We start from the raw sequence: 16,691 nt of genomic DNA on the forward strand, positions 1-16,691 counted from the left end.
AGGACAGGGTTCTGAAAGGTCAGCCAAGGGTCTTGCCCCTTTTTTGCCTCTTAAGAGGGTGGAAAGGATAAGTTCTTTAAATAGCATCAGAAGTTGGAGATACTTTATAATTATTTTATCTGAAAAATCTTGCCTTATGTTTAGTGTTTAGAGTTAACATCTGTGAAGAGTTGGGTTTTGGGGTCTCACTCTGTTATTACCTCTCTCCCCAACTTCTAAAGCACCAAAGCAAAAGACGGTGTTTACATCCATGACCGTGAGAATGGAGCTGAGGATTCCAATGTTGCCTTGGAAAAGCTCCGCGACGTGATTGCTCAGTGTATCCTCCCCCAGGCTGGTAAAGGTCACACCGTTTCTGCTGCTCTGTGCGCGGCTGCGTGTGTGTGTGCGTGTGGCTGGAGGGGTGGTTCAATCTGGAGTGTCCGTCTTGCCTCTAAGTGCCTTACACACTCAGCCCACTGAAGAGGTGGGCACTTAGAAATGCAGTGGGTTCTGCCCCACCTTTGGCTTCCTATGAAACTTCTAGTTTGCGTTTAGTTGGCACTTTCAGGCATAACATGTAGTTTTGTATTTTCTTAGTTTGTTAATGAGATAACAGGATAGAGGATGGAAAATGTGAACAGGGTCAGGATTAGGTTGGGAAGGTCAGGAAGGTTGAGAAACACCATAGAGCCCATATCTAGAGTACAAGGCTGTCATTAACTTGCGAATATAAAGAGAAGACCTCCCAAGTTCAGAAGTGGCCCTGGCTGCTACTGGTATCCCAGGCAGACTGGGACTTATATACATAAGTAAGTCCTTTGAGTAAGAGCTCTCTTTCAGTATATTCTCTTTCCACTTAATGGGATAGGACGGGCTTTTCTCAGCAGATGAATGAGATACTTCATGTTGTAGGCCTGAAAACTACTGAGCTGACCAGTCTTCCTAGATCCTTGGGTTTTAAGAGAGCTCACCTAGTGTACCTCAGGTAGCCTTCCAGAGTAGGAAATGAGCTTAGGAGAAAGAAGGCAGCCCACTGAGCCTTGTTCTCCTTCCTTCTCATGATCTTGTAGGTTAACCAGGTGTTTTTGATCAGCAATAGCCCAACATTGCCTATTTCCCATCTCTCAGGGCTAAGACTCTGGGGGCCTCAGGGGATGTCTGTCAGGTGGTCAGGGTAGGAAGAATTCAGAAACCAGAAGTAGTCTACATGTAATGTAGGAACTAGCAGTAATGATAGTCTGGAAAAGCTCACACCTTTAATGATCACTTCTCAATAAAGTTGGACATCCTGTCCTTCCATCTGTGACACTAAAACCCCATGATGCTGCAGAGGAACGCAACTTCTTTTTCACCTTTATTAATAGGAGAGAATGAAGATGAAAAGCTGAATGAAGTAGTGCAGGAAGCTTGGAAGTATAACCGGGAATGCAAACTCCTCAGAGATACTCTGCAAAGCTTCAGCTGGAATGGTAGGAGCCTTAATTATGCCTTTCCCCAGGAATGCAGAAAAGTATTTGTGTTTAGATTATGTAGGATCTCTGGGGGCTGAGCTGGGGCTGTGTTCAGGTGAAGCAGGGCTGGAGTCTGAGTGGAGTATTGTGGGACAGGGAGTTAATCCTGCAGTAACTACCCAGGCATATCTGGACATCCAGCCTTTTTGCTTATTTTCCAGAGTTCAAGTGAATTGTGTGTTGCAGATTCATTGCTGTCCAGAGCCCCCCATCACATACCACCTGGGCAAAAAAAAAGCATCAGATCTCAGAACTCCTTCCAGATACCTGAGCTTTTAACCGCATCATTAAAGAGCAGTTCAGTCCGAAGGGGAGAAAGAGGGCAAAGTACTGCAGAGTCCACCCTGCAGATCTGCTCAGTTTAGAGAAGACCTGTTACACTAAAGAGTAGAGTGTCCCAAATCTGCTGCTCATTGAATTTTTTCCCCCACAGGCAGAGGCAGAGGTGTATTTTTTGAGCTGCTTTTGTATTGTCTTTTAGTGTAGTAGGCTAGACTTCAGGTCTAAGATGCTCAAGGCAAGGAGCCTGGTTTTTGGACATCAGAAGTCCAAAAGCTAGCCCAGCCATTTCTGTACTTGGAAATTAGCTTCTCTAGGATTTTTTTTTTTTTTTTTAAAGATTTTGAAATCATCTATACAGAAAAGTGACCACATTTGAGGTGCACACTTCCAATAAATTTTCACAAAGTGAACATTCTCACGTAACCAGCACCTGAATATATGCCCTCCTCTACTACCTCCTTCCCCACAGGGTAATTATGAGCCCAATTTCTAGCACTGTATATCAGTTTTGCCTAATTTTATATTTTATGTATATGGAGTCAGACCAAGTCTATGTTCTTTTGTATCTGGCTTCTTTTTGTCAATGTTTGTGAGATTCAACCATATTGTTGTGTGTAGTAGCAATTCATTTCTCATTTATATATATATATATATGTAAATGTATGTATGTTCTCTCTCTATATTCATGTTTTTTTCTCCATATATATACACCACATAGTTTTTGTATTTATCCATTTTACTTTTGAATGGATATATGGGTTGTTTCCAGGTTTTGGTAATTAAGGAAAGCACTGCTCTGAACACTCTAGTATATATCTTCTTTTTTTAAGATTTATTTATTTCCGTTTGTTTATTTTTAGCTGCACTGGTTCTTCATTGCTTCACGCAGGCTTTCTCTAGTTGCAGTGAGCGAGGGCTGCTCTCCAGTTGCGGTGCGCAGGCTTCTCATTGCAGTGGCTTCACTTCTCTTATTGCAGAGCATTGGCTCAAAGTGTGTGAGCTTCCGTAGCTGTGGTTCATGGGCTTAGTTGCCTGGTGGCATGTGGGATTTTCCTGGATCAGGGATCAGACCCATGTCCCCTGCATTGGCAGGCAGGCACCCAACCAGTGGACCATCAGGGAACTCATTTCTCTTATGTATCTAGAATTAGAGTTGCTGGTTCACGGGGATATTCATCTGTTTGGCTTTAGAAGGTACGGCCACCAGTTTCCCAAAGTGGTCGTACCAATGTATACCTCCACTGGCAGGGTTTGAGGGTTCTAGTTACTCTGGATCCACACCAGCACTTGCTATTGTCTTTTTCATTTTAGTCATTCTAATTAGTAAGTACTGTTGGCATTGCAGTGTCATTTTACTTGGCCTTTCCCTGATGACTTATAAGCTTAAGCACTTTTTAATGTTTACTGGCCACTTAGATTTTGTGAAGTGCCTATTCTGTTGCCCATTTTTCTGTTGACTTGTACCTCTCATAAATGTGCAGGAGTTCTTTATATAGTCTGGATATGAGTTCTGTTGTAGACACATATTACAAAGAACTTCTCCCTCTTTGTGGTTTCCTTCTGTGCTGTTGTACTGAACACTGGATTTTTATGACCAGGTTAATAAGCTGCTCAACTCTGCCTGAAAAATGGGGGACTTGAACTGCTTGTGATCGGTGTTGGTGATGGTTCTTCCATTGGTGAAGGTGAATTTGACACTAGTGAGGTGTACCTTATTGGGTCCCTGTCAAGAATCTTACCATCTCCCCAACAGTTTGGAGACTCACCTTTTCCTTTTTTGGGTTTCAGGTCGTGGATTCACCGATAAAGTAGATCGATTAAAACTGGCTGAAATTGTGAAGCAAGTGATAGAAGAGCAAACCACTTCCCACGAATCCCAATAATGACAGCTTCAGACTTTTTTTAAAAAGAATTTGAAAATTTATTCATTAATGTATAATTTTTATGTAAATTAATAAATCATAATTTCATTTCCACACTGCTTAAAGATGCTATATAAATTTAGATACAGGATTTACTAATAGTATATATAGTTCATTTGTTTTAAGAAAAGCTCAGTTCCTAGAGATATACTATTACTTTAGGATTGTTTAGTCATCTGTTGCAAAGCTGACGGTATTGTCAAGCAAGATTGTTTTATTTGTAATAAAGCATACAAAAACCATTTGCCAGTGGTAGGCAAACGACCGACTATTTTGACCTCTCTGTGTAGTAAAGAGCTGAATCAAGTACTGTGGAATCTGGTTTCAGTTGCCCTGTGTATTTCCTCTCTGCACTGTTGGTGGATTAGCTCTGGTGCCAAGAATTTTTTGTGGATCCGTGTTGCAAACTGCCTGATGGAACTCAGAGGGTGCCAACTCCTGTGATGGAAGAGGCAGGGAGCTGAGTCCTCGTATCTCTTCTCCCTAATTCCCTAGGGAAAAGTGGTCCCATTTCTTTATTGTCATATTTGTTAAAAGGTATTGATGTGTTTCTTTAATAGGATTCTCTATTGAGTTTATTCTTTCATGTTTAACCAGAGCTTCAGCCCTGCTACTTCCTTGAAGGTCCTACCTTGTACTCCCCATTTCCTGAAGCCCTCACCAGCTCCATTGCTTCTTACTTCCTTTTATGGAATGATTTTTCTGAGAAAGTTACATATCATAAAAACTGGACTAATGGATATTCATTGGAAGGACTGATGCTGAAGCTGAAGTTCTAATACTTTGGCCACCTGATGCGAAGAGCTGACTCACTGGAAGAGACCCTGATACTGGGAAAGATGGAAGGCAAAAGGAGAAGAAGGTGGCAGAGGATGAGATGCTTGGATAGCATCACCAGCTCAATGGACATGAACTTGGTAAACTCTGAAGGGATAGACTCTGAGGGATAGTGAGGGACAAGGAGGTCTGGTGTGCTGCAGTCCATGGGGGTCACAAAGAGTTGGACATGACTTAGTGACTGAACAACAACAACTGGGTTAGCAGCTAAGATGGTCCAGGTTTCTGTCTTAAAGCTACCTTTTCTCTCTAACGTTTCTGCCTGGGTTTCATGTTGACATCCCCTGGACTGCATGTATTTTATTTAGCACTCTTCATTTTCAGGAAGCATGGTTTTGGCCCAGAGATCAGATACTTGAATAGAAACAAGGCTCAGTGCTTTTCTACTGTGCTGTTGTGCAATGGGCTTCCATAACAAACCATTTTTATTTATTTTAGTAGTTCTTGGCTGTTGGTTCGGTGTTGGTAAATGGGAGAACTAATAGGCAAACTCCAATTCACAGAGAAGGAAAGGCTCGGTAGGCTCAGTTACTCAGTTTCATCCCACCACATTCTCTTCAATCGAAGTCAACCCCACAGAGCTCACTTACTTTCTAACTCTTCCACTTTCCTAATATGTCTTCAGGATGACATTGGGTTAGTATACCCCATATGTGTGTCAATGAGTGTAGTAATACACGATAAAAATAATATCTTTTAGGAATTACCTTATACATCGGTTCCCTCATATTTTGGGGAATTTTTAATCCATGGTGTTTTTTGAGGTAAGACTCACTAATCTCAGGTGACTGATAACTCATAAATGGATACCCTGTAAAGAGAATTCAATACTTTTAAACATGGCAAAATCTAACAGGCAGCAGAGAAAAACAAACCAAAAAACTTAGCTGAGAGTTGAATTAAAAGTTGAATTCTGTTTTTCAGTGAAATGCGGTCTTATAAATCACTTTCTGCAATCAGGAAAAACTGCACTTGTTTCTGGAACAACTGAATCCCTGTTATGTTTCTTATTTTATTGCAGACGTTCAGTATTTGTGGGCTTTTCTTGTGGCTCAGCTTGTAAAGAATCTGCCTGCAATGTGGGAGACCTAGGTTTGATCCCTGGGTTGGGAAGAGCCCCTGGAGAAGGGAAAGGCTACCCATTCCAGTATTCTGGCCTGGAGAATTCCATGGACTGTATAGTCCATGGGGTTGCAAAGAGTTGGAAAGAACTAAGTGACTTTCACTTCAGTATTCCCTGGGGTGAGGAAGGCAGTAACTAACTTTGTTACTCTTCTTTTTCTTCAGAGGAACCTTCTAAGAGAGGAACTAGTCTACCATTAACTTCTCAAATTTGCTATTTAGGTGTCTTCTAAAGGCTCAGGATGATTTCCCTGTGTAGTGAATTTTAGGTATGATCTAAAAGGGCATCCAAAAGATGCTTCCTTTTACTCTGAACAGAGGTTGCTCATGTTTCTTTAGGCTGAATTAAACTGGCCCCCCAAATGAGTAGAGTGTCCAGAGGGTTATGCTCAAAGTTTTAGAATAGCCTGAAAGTGAAGTGGCTCAGTTGTGTCTGACTCTTTATGACCCCGTGGACTGTAGCCTACGAGGCTCCTCCTTTGGTCCATGGGATTTTCCAGGCAAGAGTACTGGAGTGGGTTGCCATTTCCTTTTCCAGGGGGATCTTCCTGACCCAGGGATCAAACCCAGGTCTCTTGCATTGTAGGCAGACGCTTTTACCAACTGAGCCACCAGGGAAGTCCATAGAATACCCTGGAGGGTGTTTAAAAGTGGGTCCTACCTGACACAGAGCTCCATGACAAAACCGGAGGTTCCAAAAGACTCAGCACTGTTTGGTCTTTAAAGTGGGGTTTTGTTTATGGGAAGTTTGTAGACCAGTAGCATATTCTGCTTTAACTTTACCAGTCAGGTTTGGTAATAAAGCAAAATTAACATGTACTGGAAATGAAACAAAATCATCCTTGTCTCTTTTGACCTGTCCCTCTAATGCCTGTATCTGCAGAAAGTTCAAATTCTAAGAACAGTTCTCATAGGCAGGAGGTTTAGAGTCTTCAGTTTTCCTACATGATTTGCCAACCCTCTGTTTACTATATAACCATTACTTATCACTCAAATACCTTTAGATTTTACCACAATTATTAATCTATTTGATGTGGAACAACATTTGTATTTTTCTGGCTAATGTATTTTATAAGCTAGGAAACACTTGTCAGAAGTTAATTGTCTGAAACATGCAGATAGGAGGAAATGCTTTTTAAAAAAGAAATTTGTTTTTGTATTCATTTGAGATAGAACAAGTTGAAGGAATTATTGAAGTCAAATGATGTAAATCAGATCCTGCGTGTGAATACTTTTGCGTACATGTGTATTGATGAAAATGTTTCAATTTGAGAATTGGAAAACTGGATATTTAATTTTAATTATATTTTTATTTATTTACATAGTAGAAGTGGTCTTTCATTATTGATTTGATTCTTTTGTCCCACAAAATGACTTGATCAAATTTGTCCTGTCTGTTTACTTAAGAACAGGGGAACATCTAAAATCTGTGATAGTTTCCAAGTTACATACTTTTAAGAGGCTTTTCTCTTATATAAAATACAAGGAGGAAGGAAATACACCTAGAAATCATTTCACCATTTTTGCTGTAAATTTTAATGGGTGATATGATGGTATTAATTTTCTTGCTAGATATGGATAAATTTCCTTGTCTGTGTTAGGAATTAAACATTATTAACTAGAAAGGGTTAGTGAGTTCATGTGCTCATGCTTATATCTGAGATCTTGTATACCATTCTTTTTCGAATTCTATAGTGCATCTCTCCATTTTTGTGCGGTACTTATATTCCTTACCCTTATTTTGAAGGTTTTATATTGTAAGTATTTGACTTAATATAAAATTATTTTAATGCAAGATAAAAGATGTAGAGTCTTACTTTAGTTGATATTAGGATGCAAAAAAGAATAACAGCAAAGAACATGATAGATAAAGCTTTTTTTCCCTTTTTTCCTTTTAAATCTATACTACTAAATATAACAGATCAACATCAAAATCAAAAGACATTCATAGACAGTATGGTTCAGTTTTAGTTACAAAAACAAAGAGGTCTTCAAAAAATTCTTATACAGTGCATTTTTATTTTCTTGATGAAATGGTAATTAGATAACCTGGTTATTCAGAGTTTAGTTTTACTCCAGAATTTGTTTTTATGTTGGGAGAAACTGAATTTCAATCCTAGTCACTTGTTAGTCTCCATAGTGAAACTGAGCTTCTTTCATTTAACAGTTAGTATGTCTATACATTCAGAATACTTCTTATTGGAGGAAAATTATGTTTATATGCAGATATAAAATGTCTAAACTCATCTGTCATGAAAAAAGTGAATGAAGGAGAATTTCTGCACCCATGTAGAAGTTTGCTTGAATTAAACAAAAAAAACCGACCCTGACAAAGGAGGACTGGACTGAGAAGCAATGCTGTCAGTGCTGCAGATACTGGGAAAAGCGGCAGTGGGCAACAAAGAGCATCATCCCGCTCTGGGTCCCCAAAGAATCCCCATCCCCTCCCCCCTGACCTCCTGCCAGAATGTTGGGTTTCAGAGAATGAGCAGATTAATGGATATCAGGAATAGTGTGGACTGGGCTGAGGACAGGATAATTTGCTTGAGTAAAACTACTGACTTGAAACCATTAGAGGCCGTCTACTTGGGTAGAGGAACCAGCCATGGACCATTAAAACCATTGCTGTTGGAAGGGGGTCATATAGTAAGGAAACCACTGAAGACCAAGAGAGAAAAACAACAGAAACACAGCCCCAAGGTCTGTAAGACTCAAGAGTTGGGCAGCACCCACCCAGTAGGGACCCGGCATAGATCTGGGGCTAACAGCTAAATTTCCCAGGCTCAGCATGCCAGGGAGATAAACTGCTTCTGTTGGAAACAAGCCCTGCATCGTCACCTGATCACTAGGGCCATGTCAGTGGCAGCGTCTGACTCTGTGAGAGTCGCAGTGAGAGACTCTGCCTCTGTACTGCCTTCTATATGAAAAAGGCAAGTGCCTATGTCTGAGGCTATCAGAGTGCTTCAAACTTGGGCTCCTCACATGAAGGGTTTGAGGCTGGCCCTGGTGCCAGGACTTTCATGTGCCAGGTTGGGGATCCTGTTGTTCTTGGTACTGATTTCTCTGCCAAGCCTGTACTGTGACCTGGGCTCACCATATCACTCTTCCTATGAAGTAGTCATTCCCAAGAGTCTGACAGTGGAAGGAAGGGAAGACCAAGTGGAAAAGCTCTCCTATGTGCTATTTATGCAGGGCCAGAGGCAGCTGATTCACCTGACGCTGAAGACAGACTACTTTGTGGATAACTTCCCGGTCTTCAGCTACCACGATGGCATCCTGGGGCAAGAAATGCCTCTCATCTCGCGGGACTGTCACTACGAAGGCTACATAGAAGGAGTCCCAGGTTCTTTTGTTTCTGTCAACACCTGTTCAGGCCTCAGGGGCCTCCTGATTAAGGAGGGAAAATCCTATGGCCTTGAGCCCGTGCACTCTTCCAAACGGTTTGAACACCTGTTGTACGCCATGGCCCACGAAGCTCGAGTCTCCTGTGGCGTCACGTCCAAAGACAGCCAAGTGGCGTCCACCAGCCGGCGACCAGAGAGCGGCAAGCCTCACAGCTGGCAGGTGCCATCCGACTTGTGGTCACATACCAAGTACGTGGAGATGTTTGTCGTGGTCAACAACCAGCGGTTCCAAATGTGGGGCAGTGACGTCAATCAGACAGTCCAGAGAGTAATGGACATCATCGCTCTGGCCAACAGCTTCACAAGGGGAATAAACACAGAGGTGGTGCTGGCTGGAATGGAGATTTGGACGGAGGGGGACCTCACAGAGGTCCCCGTGGACCTGCAAGTTGCACTCAGGAATTTCAACAGCTGGAGACAAGAGAAGCTCTTCCATCGTGTGAAGCATGATGTTGCCCACATGATCGTGGGACAGCATCCTAGAGAGGATACGGGGCAGGCATTTCTCAGTGGTGCCTGCTCCAGTGATTTTGCGGCAGCCGTGGAATCCTTCCACCACGAGGATGTCCTCCTGTTTGCAGCGCTCATGGTCCATGAGCTCGGACACAACTTGGGTATTCGGCACGACCATCCGGCCTGCATCTGTAAAGACCGGCCCTTCTGCCTCATGCGTGAAAACATCACTAAAGAAAGTGGCTTCAGCAACTGCAGCTCTGACTTCTTCCACCGGTTCCTCTGGGAACACAAGGGGGCCTGCCTGTTCAACAAGCCTGGGCACAAAGGCCGCTTACGGAGGGCTTCCCGCTGTGGCGATGGCATTGTAGAAGGACCTGAGCAGTGTGACTGTGGTTCTAACTGTGAAAGGCACCCATGCTGTGACACCAGATGTCAGCTGAGAGAGCATGCAGAATGTAGTGATGGACTCTGCTGTGATAAATGTCGCCTGAGATACCAGGGATTCATGTGCCGTGCTGCTCTGGGAGAGTGTGACCTCCCAGAGTATTGTAATGGTTCCTCGGGAGAATGTCCCAGAGACAGCTATAAGCTAGATGGTACCATGTGTGACAGAATTCACTACTGTGCTGGAGGTCGGTGTAAGAACCCTGACAATCAATGCATGGATATATACGGGTCCCCTGCAAGGTCTGCCCCAGAAATGTGTTACGTTTCAATGAACACAAGAGGGGACCGGTTTGGAAACTGTGGTACCACCAGCTCACCGAGGTTAACATATCTGAAGTGTGCAGATGATAACATATTTTGTGGCAAACTTATATGTACAAATGTTAGAGAGATACCACAACTCAGACCCAATCATACACTGATCCAGGTCGCTCACAAAGATGACTGGTGCTGGAGCATGGATGCCTATGGCACTGCTGATGTCCCTGATGATGGAGATGCACACACTGGCACTCTCTGTGCCCCACACAAAGTCTGCATGAATCACTTGTGTACTGATTACACCTCACTTGGGTACAACTGTGAGACAACAGAACTGTGTAACGGGAAAGGAGTTTGCAACAATTTTAGGCACTGCCACTGTGAGGATGGCTATGCGCCCCCTGACTGCAAAGATCTAGGAGAAGGTGGTAGTGTAGACAGTGGTCCTCCTAGGATATCAATTCAGCTTTCAAGTGGAGGTGAAAGTGAAACTCCAAAGAGACGCAGTAATGAGATTCAAGGTATTGGCAACGTTGTTTTCATAGTCCCTTCACTACTTTTAGTACTTTTGATAACTGCAATACTATTTATTAGCCTCAGGACTGGAATTGAATCAGTAGAGACCCCAGGGGGTATCTCAGATGAGACTACAGAGGAAACCAGTAGTGAGGTATTCATAATGGAGCTCCTCCCAGTGGGGATACAAGAGGGGCCAGAAGGGGGCCCCCCACCAGAGGAGAGACCCCCAATGGAGGCTCCTCCACCAGCAGGACCCCCACCTGTGCCCCACCACCAGGACAGCCAGTATCACAAGAGGCAGCAGGTGAAGGACAAGGATAACCAAAGGCAGAAGTGTACTGGAGGAAGAATTCAAAAGTATCAAATGTCTCAAGCACTAAGTGGGAATAAGGCACTCACAGAAGCAAAGGTGAAGTGACAACTGATGGAACCTGTAACTCTGACAGGGATAGTCTACAGAAACTTAACAACATAGGAACAGGATGACAAGGTTTTCAGTATTCACTTTATTAATTTGGTTATATATTCATATGTGAACTCGTATGTAAAATATTCTACACTTTCGCTTTTTTTCCCATTTCACGAAACAATTTTATGTACGTTCTCCTCATGAATCATACTTATCAATGTCATCTTTTAGTTGGGCCTATTTCTGACCTGAAATTACTGTTGACAGCATACTATCTTCCATCTGCACTGTTTGATATACACTATTATTTGCACCTAAGATTATCACAGGATCATTCATCCCACTCCTACATATTATTTAAAGAATGTTATCTGTTCAGTAATCTAATTTGCTTCAACAACTACTATTCATGAATAGGAAATGATTTTAAATAAAAAGCTATTTTAAGAAGCATCACTTCAGTCTCCATAGTGCCTAGTCCTTGGGGCTTCTTTATTTTGCGGCTCTCTTAGAAGGGGCTACATCTGCTCCAGGGGGATCTGATCACCTTGGATGCATGAGGGTGGTGCATGAGGAAAGGAGAGCACTTAGGCAAGAGACAACCTTGTCTAGAGTGGAGTTCAGCTGGAATTAATAATTATTGCTTTTTTTTCTGTTTTTCCACTTATGTTTATTTCTGATTTTTAAGTTAATATATTGCTGATTGACAGTCTAAAGAAACAGAGCTTTGGAGGGGGGTCAACTGTGTGTAAAGAGAGCACAAAACACATGTAACATCACCAACTCTACGCAAGACAGTGTGTGCAGTCAGATGCTCTACCCCTAGCAATACCCCCAAGCACACGTAACATCACTGACATGGTGCTAAGTACTCTACACGCACCCTTAATTTCATGCTCCCGTGCACAATATGAGACTCCATCGTGAATACGAAGAAACAGAGGCTGGAGAGTTCTGCTCTAGAGTTGGTAAGGAGTGGAGCCTGTGTCACCATCACTCTCTCCTAGACAAATGCACAGGTATTTACCTGACTTCTCTGCTCCCACAGTAGTATATTTTCTACCCAGCAGACAGAGTGATTCTTTTAAAAAGCAAGTCAGAACCCACCCATTATCTTTAAAAGTTGCTGGTAGGTCCATAGCCTGAGGGCCCCATGTTGATCATTTGATTTGACAACGGAGAGTTGTTTATCCACTGACATTCCGGAGCTGGCAGTTTGGATGGATGCATGGGGGTGAAAGCTTATTCCAGTGGAGTCAAAATGCAAAAGATGGGCCCGAACCCATTTGTGAAGGTGTCCAATCTCTTTAGTATTCAGAGAAATGCAGCTTATCTAGCCGTAGAGAGATATCACTATACACTCACAAGACTGATTACAGAAGAAGGAAATTCCAAGTATTACCACGGAACAGTGGAAACTCTCATCAATTGCTTTAGAAATGTAAACTGGCAGCCACTTTGAAATAGCATATACTGAATACCCTTGACCTTTCTACCCTGACATCTGCATCCTCTGACTAGATAATAATGGACACAGAAGCATAGTTCACAGTATTCCAAAAGAACTCCACGTTGTATTCACAGATAATACAATGGACGTTAAATTGTGACAGATCCACATAGAGAAACAGAGGAGTACAGCAACGGAAAGGAATGAATCACAGTGGCACACAAAAGCACCTAGGAAGCTTAAATACTACTGTGGAACTAAAGAGGCTTTGCATTAACACTGCATTCATCTGGCTTCATATCAAGTGAAGAGGGGAAATGGGAAGCACTTCCAAAAGGTCAAAATAAGGGTCTACAGAAGCCCCCTCCTCCACAAAAGCAGTGGTAACACTGGCAAAAACAGTCACAGTCAACTTTTTTGCAAGTGTGGAAACTGTCTAGGTCATACAACAACAAAACAGCTCAATCTTGGTGAGAGCAGTGAGGTGTGTGAACTTTTAACTACGCAACTCCCATAGCCGTCTCCTCAGGTGCCCACGAGTCATCTCAAGTACAGCTCAACTGCATCGTCTCAACTGCAACGGCTGTGAAAACAGGCAGCCTGGTAGAATGGACAGAACGGTCTGGAGCTCCCTCAAAAGCCTACCCATAGCATGACTACTAGTTTGTGTGTCTGGCAGGCTCCTGGAGAATCCCCATTCAGGAAACCTGTGTTCCTATAAACCTCATAGGAGAAAGCGTAAGGCAAAAGTTTCACGGCACTGGATTTGGCAAAGGTTTCTCAGCTATGACACCAAAAGCACAGAAACCGAAGAAAAACAGACAAGATGGACTTTAGGAAAATACTTAAATTTTGTGCATCCAAAATTACTATATATTCACAGAGTGAAAAGGCCACCCACAGAATGAGAGAAAATAGTTGCCAATCATATATCTGATAAGGAACTACTATCCAAAATACATAGCGAAAACTCCTAAAACTCAACAACAAAAAACCACACAGCCTGATTCAAAACATGGGCAAAGGACTCAAATGGAAATTTCTCCAAAGAAGATACACAAATGACCTTTCGCATATGAAAAGATGCTCGATGTCACGCATCCTTAGGGAAATGTCAAGCTGAACTACAATGAGATGTCACCTCATATCCATTAGCATGACCACTACAAAAACAAAAGAAAACAGAAAAGAACAATGTTGGAGAGGAGGTGGAGAAAACTGGAACACTTGTGCCCTACTGGTGGGAAGGTAAAATGCTACAGCTGCTGTGGAATGGTATGGTAGCTCCTGAAAGATATTAAAAATAGAATGACCATGTGATCCAGCAAGTTCACTTCTAGGTATAAGCCCAGAAGGATGCAAAGCAGGATCCCAAAGAGAGCTTTGTATGTCCATACATGTAATGTTCAGAGCAGCATTATTCACAACAGCTAAAATGTGGAAGCAACCTGAGTGCCCACAGAGGGGTGAATGGAGAAGCGAAAGGTGGGCTGTACATACAATGGAATATTATTCACCCATAAAAAAGAGGAAAGTCTGCAAACTGCCACAACATGGATGGATCTTGAGGACATTATGCTAAGTGAAATAAGCTTGTCGCAAGAAGACAAATACTGTCAGATTCCACTTAAATGATGTACTTGTGTAGTAAAATCATACAGACAGAAAGTAGGATAGAGGTTGCTAGGGGCGAAGGGAAAGAAGATAATGGGGATTTATACTTTAATGAGTATAGTTTCATTTTTACATAACGAAAAGAGTCCTGGAGATGGACAGTGGTAAGAATTGATGCTTTTGAACTGTGGTGCTGCAGAAGACTCTTGAGAGTCCCTTGGACTGCAAGGAGATCCAACCAGTCCATCCTAAAGGAGATCAGTCCTGGGTGTTCATTGGTAGGACTGATGTTGAAGCTGAAACTCCAATACTTTGGCCACCTGATGTGAAGAGCTGACTCATTTGAAAAGACCCCGATGCTGGGAAAGATTGAGGGCAGGAGAAGGGGACGACAGAGGATGAAATGGTTGGATGGTATCACCGACTCAATGGACATGGGTTTGGGTGGACTCCGGGAGTTGGTGATGGACAGGGAGACCTGGCGTGCTGCGGTTCACGGGGCCGCAAAGAGTCGGACACAACTGAGCGACTGAACTGAACTGAATGTAGCACACCAGGGACGTTACTTAGTACCACTGACGTGTACACTTAAAATTGGTTAAAATGGAAAATTTTATATTCTGAATGTTTTAACAGAATGAAAAAAATCCAAAGAAAAAAATGAGATAATTTTCCACTCTAAGAGGTAACCATTGAGAAAGTGCAAAAGCCCACAGAATCGGAGAAAACATTTGTAAATTACATACTGACGGAGGTCAGCTAGTACCCATGAAACATTTAGAACTCTTACAACTCAACAAGACACCCTGTTTTAAAAGGGCAAATTATGTGAGGGGTTGTTGTTGTTACTCAGTCGCTAAGTTGCAACCTCATGGACTGCAGCACGCCAGGCTTCCTTGTCAATCAGCCAACTCCCGGAGCTTGTTCAAACTCATGTCCATTGAGCTGACGACGCCATCCAACCATCTCATCCTCTGTCGTCCCCTTCTCCTCCCGCCTTCAATCTTTCCCAGCATCAGGGTCTTCTCCAACGAGTGAGTTCTTCGCATCAGGTGGACAAAGTATTGGAGCTTCAGCTTCAGCATCAGTCCTTCCAAAGAACACCCAGGGCTGATCTCCTTTAGGATGGACTGGCTGCATCTCCTTGCAGTCCAAGGGACTCTCAAGAGTCTTCTCCAGCACCACAGTTCAAAAGCATCGATTCTTCGGCGCTCAGCTTTCTTCACAGTCCAACTCTCACTTCCACACATGACTACTGGAAAAACCATAGCCTTGACTAGACGGACCTTTGTTGGCAAAGTAATGTCTAGGTTGGTCATAACTTTCCTTCCAAGGAGTAAGCGTCTTTTAATTTCATGGCTGCACACACCATCTGCAGTGATTTTGAAGCCCCCCCAAAATAAAGTCTGACACTGTTTCCACTGTTTCCCCATCTATTTCTCATGAAATGATGGGACCAGATGCCATGATCTTCGTTTTCTGAATGTTGAGCTTTAAGCCAACTTTTACACTCTCCTCTTTCACTTTCATCAAGAGGCTTTTGAGTTCCTCTTCACTTTCTGCCATAAGGGTGGTGTCATCTGCATATCTGAGGTTATTGATATTTCTTCCAGCAATCTTGATTCCAGCTTGTGCTTCTTCAAGCCTAGCGTTTCTCATGATGTACTCTGCATATGAGTTAAATAAGCGGGGTGACAATATACAGCTTTGACGTACTCCTTTTCCTATTTGGAACCAGTCTGTTGTTCCATGTCCAGTTCTAACTGTTGCTTCCTGACTTGCATATAGGTTTCTCAAGAGGCAGGTCAGGTGGTCTGGTATTCCCATCTCTTTCAGAATTTTCCACAGTATGTTGTGATCCACACAGTCAAAGGCTTTGGCATAGTCAGTAAAGCAGAAATAGATGCTTTTCTGGAACTCTCTTGCTTTTTCCATGATCCAGCGGATGTTGGCAATTTGATCTCTGGTTCCTCTGCCTTTTCTAAAACCAGCTTGAACATCTGGAAGTTCACGGTTCACGTATTGCTGAAGCCTGGCTTGGAGAATTTTGAGCATTACTTGACTAGCTTGTGAGATGAGTGCAATTGTGTGGTAGTTTGAGCATTCGTTGCCATTGCCTTTCTTTGGAATGAAGACTGACCTTTTCCAGTCCTGTGGCCACTGCTGAGTTTTCCAAATTTGCTGGCATATTGAGTGCAGCACTTTCACAGCATCATCTTTCAGGATTTCAAATAGCTCAACTGGAATTCCATCACCTCTACTAGCTTTGTTCTTAGTGATGCTTTCTAAGGCCCACTTGACTTCACATTCCAGGATGTCTGGCTCTAGGTGAGTGATCACACCATCGTCATTATCTTGGTCGGGGAGATCTTTTTGTACAGTTCTTCTGTGTATTCTTGCCACCTCTTCTTAATATCTTCTGACTTCTGTTAGGTCCATACCATTTCTGTTCTTTATCAAGCCCATCTTTGCATG

The 16,691-nt window shown here is 42.8% G+C and overlaps 2 protein-coding genes across 5 annotated transcripts in view; both read left to right on the forward strand.

Annotated features, from left to right (window-relative positions):
* Positions 1-6,983, forward strand: part of MAPKAPK5 (mitogen-activated protein kinase-activated protein kinase 5) — a 33,490-nt gene extending 26,507 nt beyond the window's left edge. For 3 of the 4 annotated variants that reach the window (XM_027566597.1, XM_027566599.1, XM_027566601.1), the window contains 3 exons: positions 222-343; positions 1,347-1,451; positions 3,564-6,983. In XM_027566597.1, the coding sequence (XP_027422398.1) occupies positions 222-343; positions 1,347-1,451; positions 3,564-3,658 (322 nt within the window). In that variant the 3' untranslated portion in view covers positions 3,659-6,983. The remainder of the gene's footprint in view (positions 1-221; positions 344-1,346; positions 1,452-3,563) is intronic. The other variant, XM_027566598.1, reaches the window with a different exon arrangement.
* Positions 6,984-8,304: 1,321 nt separating this feature from the next.
* Positions 8,305-11,608, forward strand: LOC113907441 (disintegrin and metalloproteinase domain-containing protein 1a-like). Its single transcript, XM_027566602.1, has one exon. The coding sequence runs from the start codon at positions 8,597-8,599 to the stop codon at positions 11,159-11,161; it is 2,565 nt and encodes an 854-aa protein (XP_027422403.1). The 5' UTR covers positions 8,305-8,596; the 3' UTR covers positions 11,162-11,608.
* The last annotated feature ends 5,083 nt before the right edge of the window (positions 11,609-16,691 follow it).

The sequence above is a fragment of the Bos indicus x Bos taurus genome, chromosome 17 (assembly GCF_003369695.1).
Source record: "Bos indicus x Bos taurus breed Angus x Brahman F1 hybrid chromosome 17, Bos_hybrid_MaternalHap_v2.0, whole genome shotgun sequence".
Taxonomy (NCBI): Eukaryota; Metazoa; Chordata; class Mammalia; order Artiodactyla; family Bovidae; genus Bos; species Bos indicus x Bos taurus.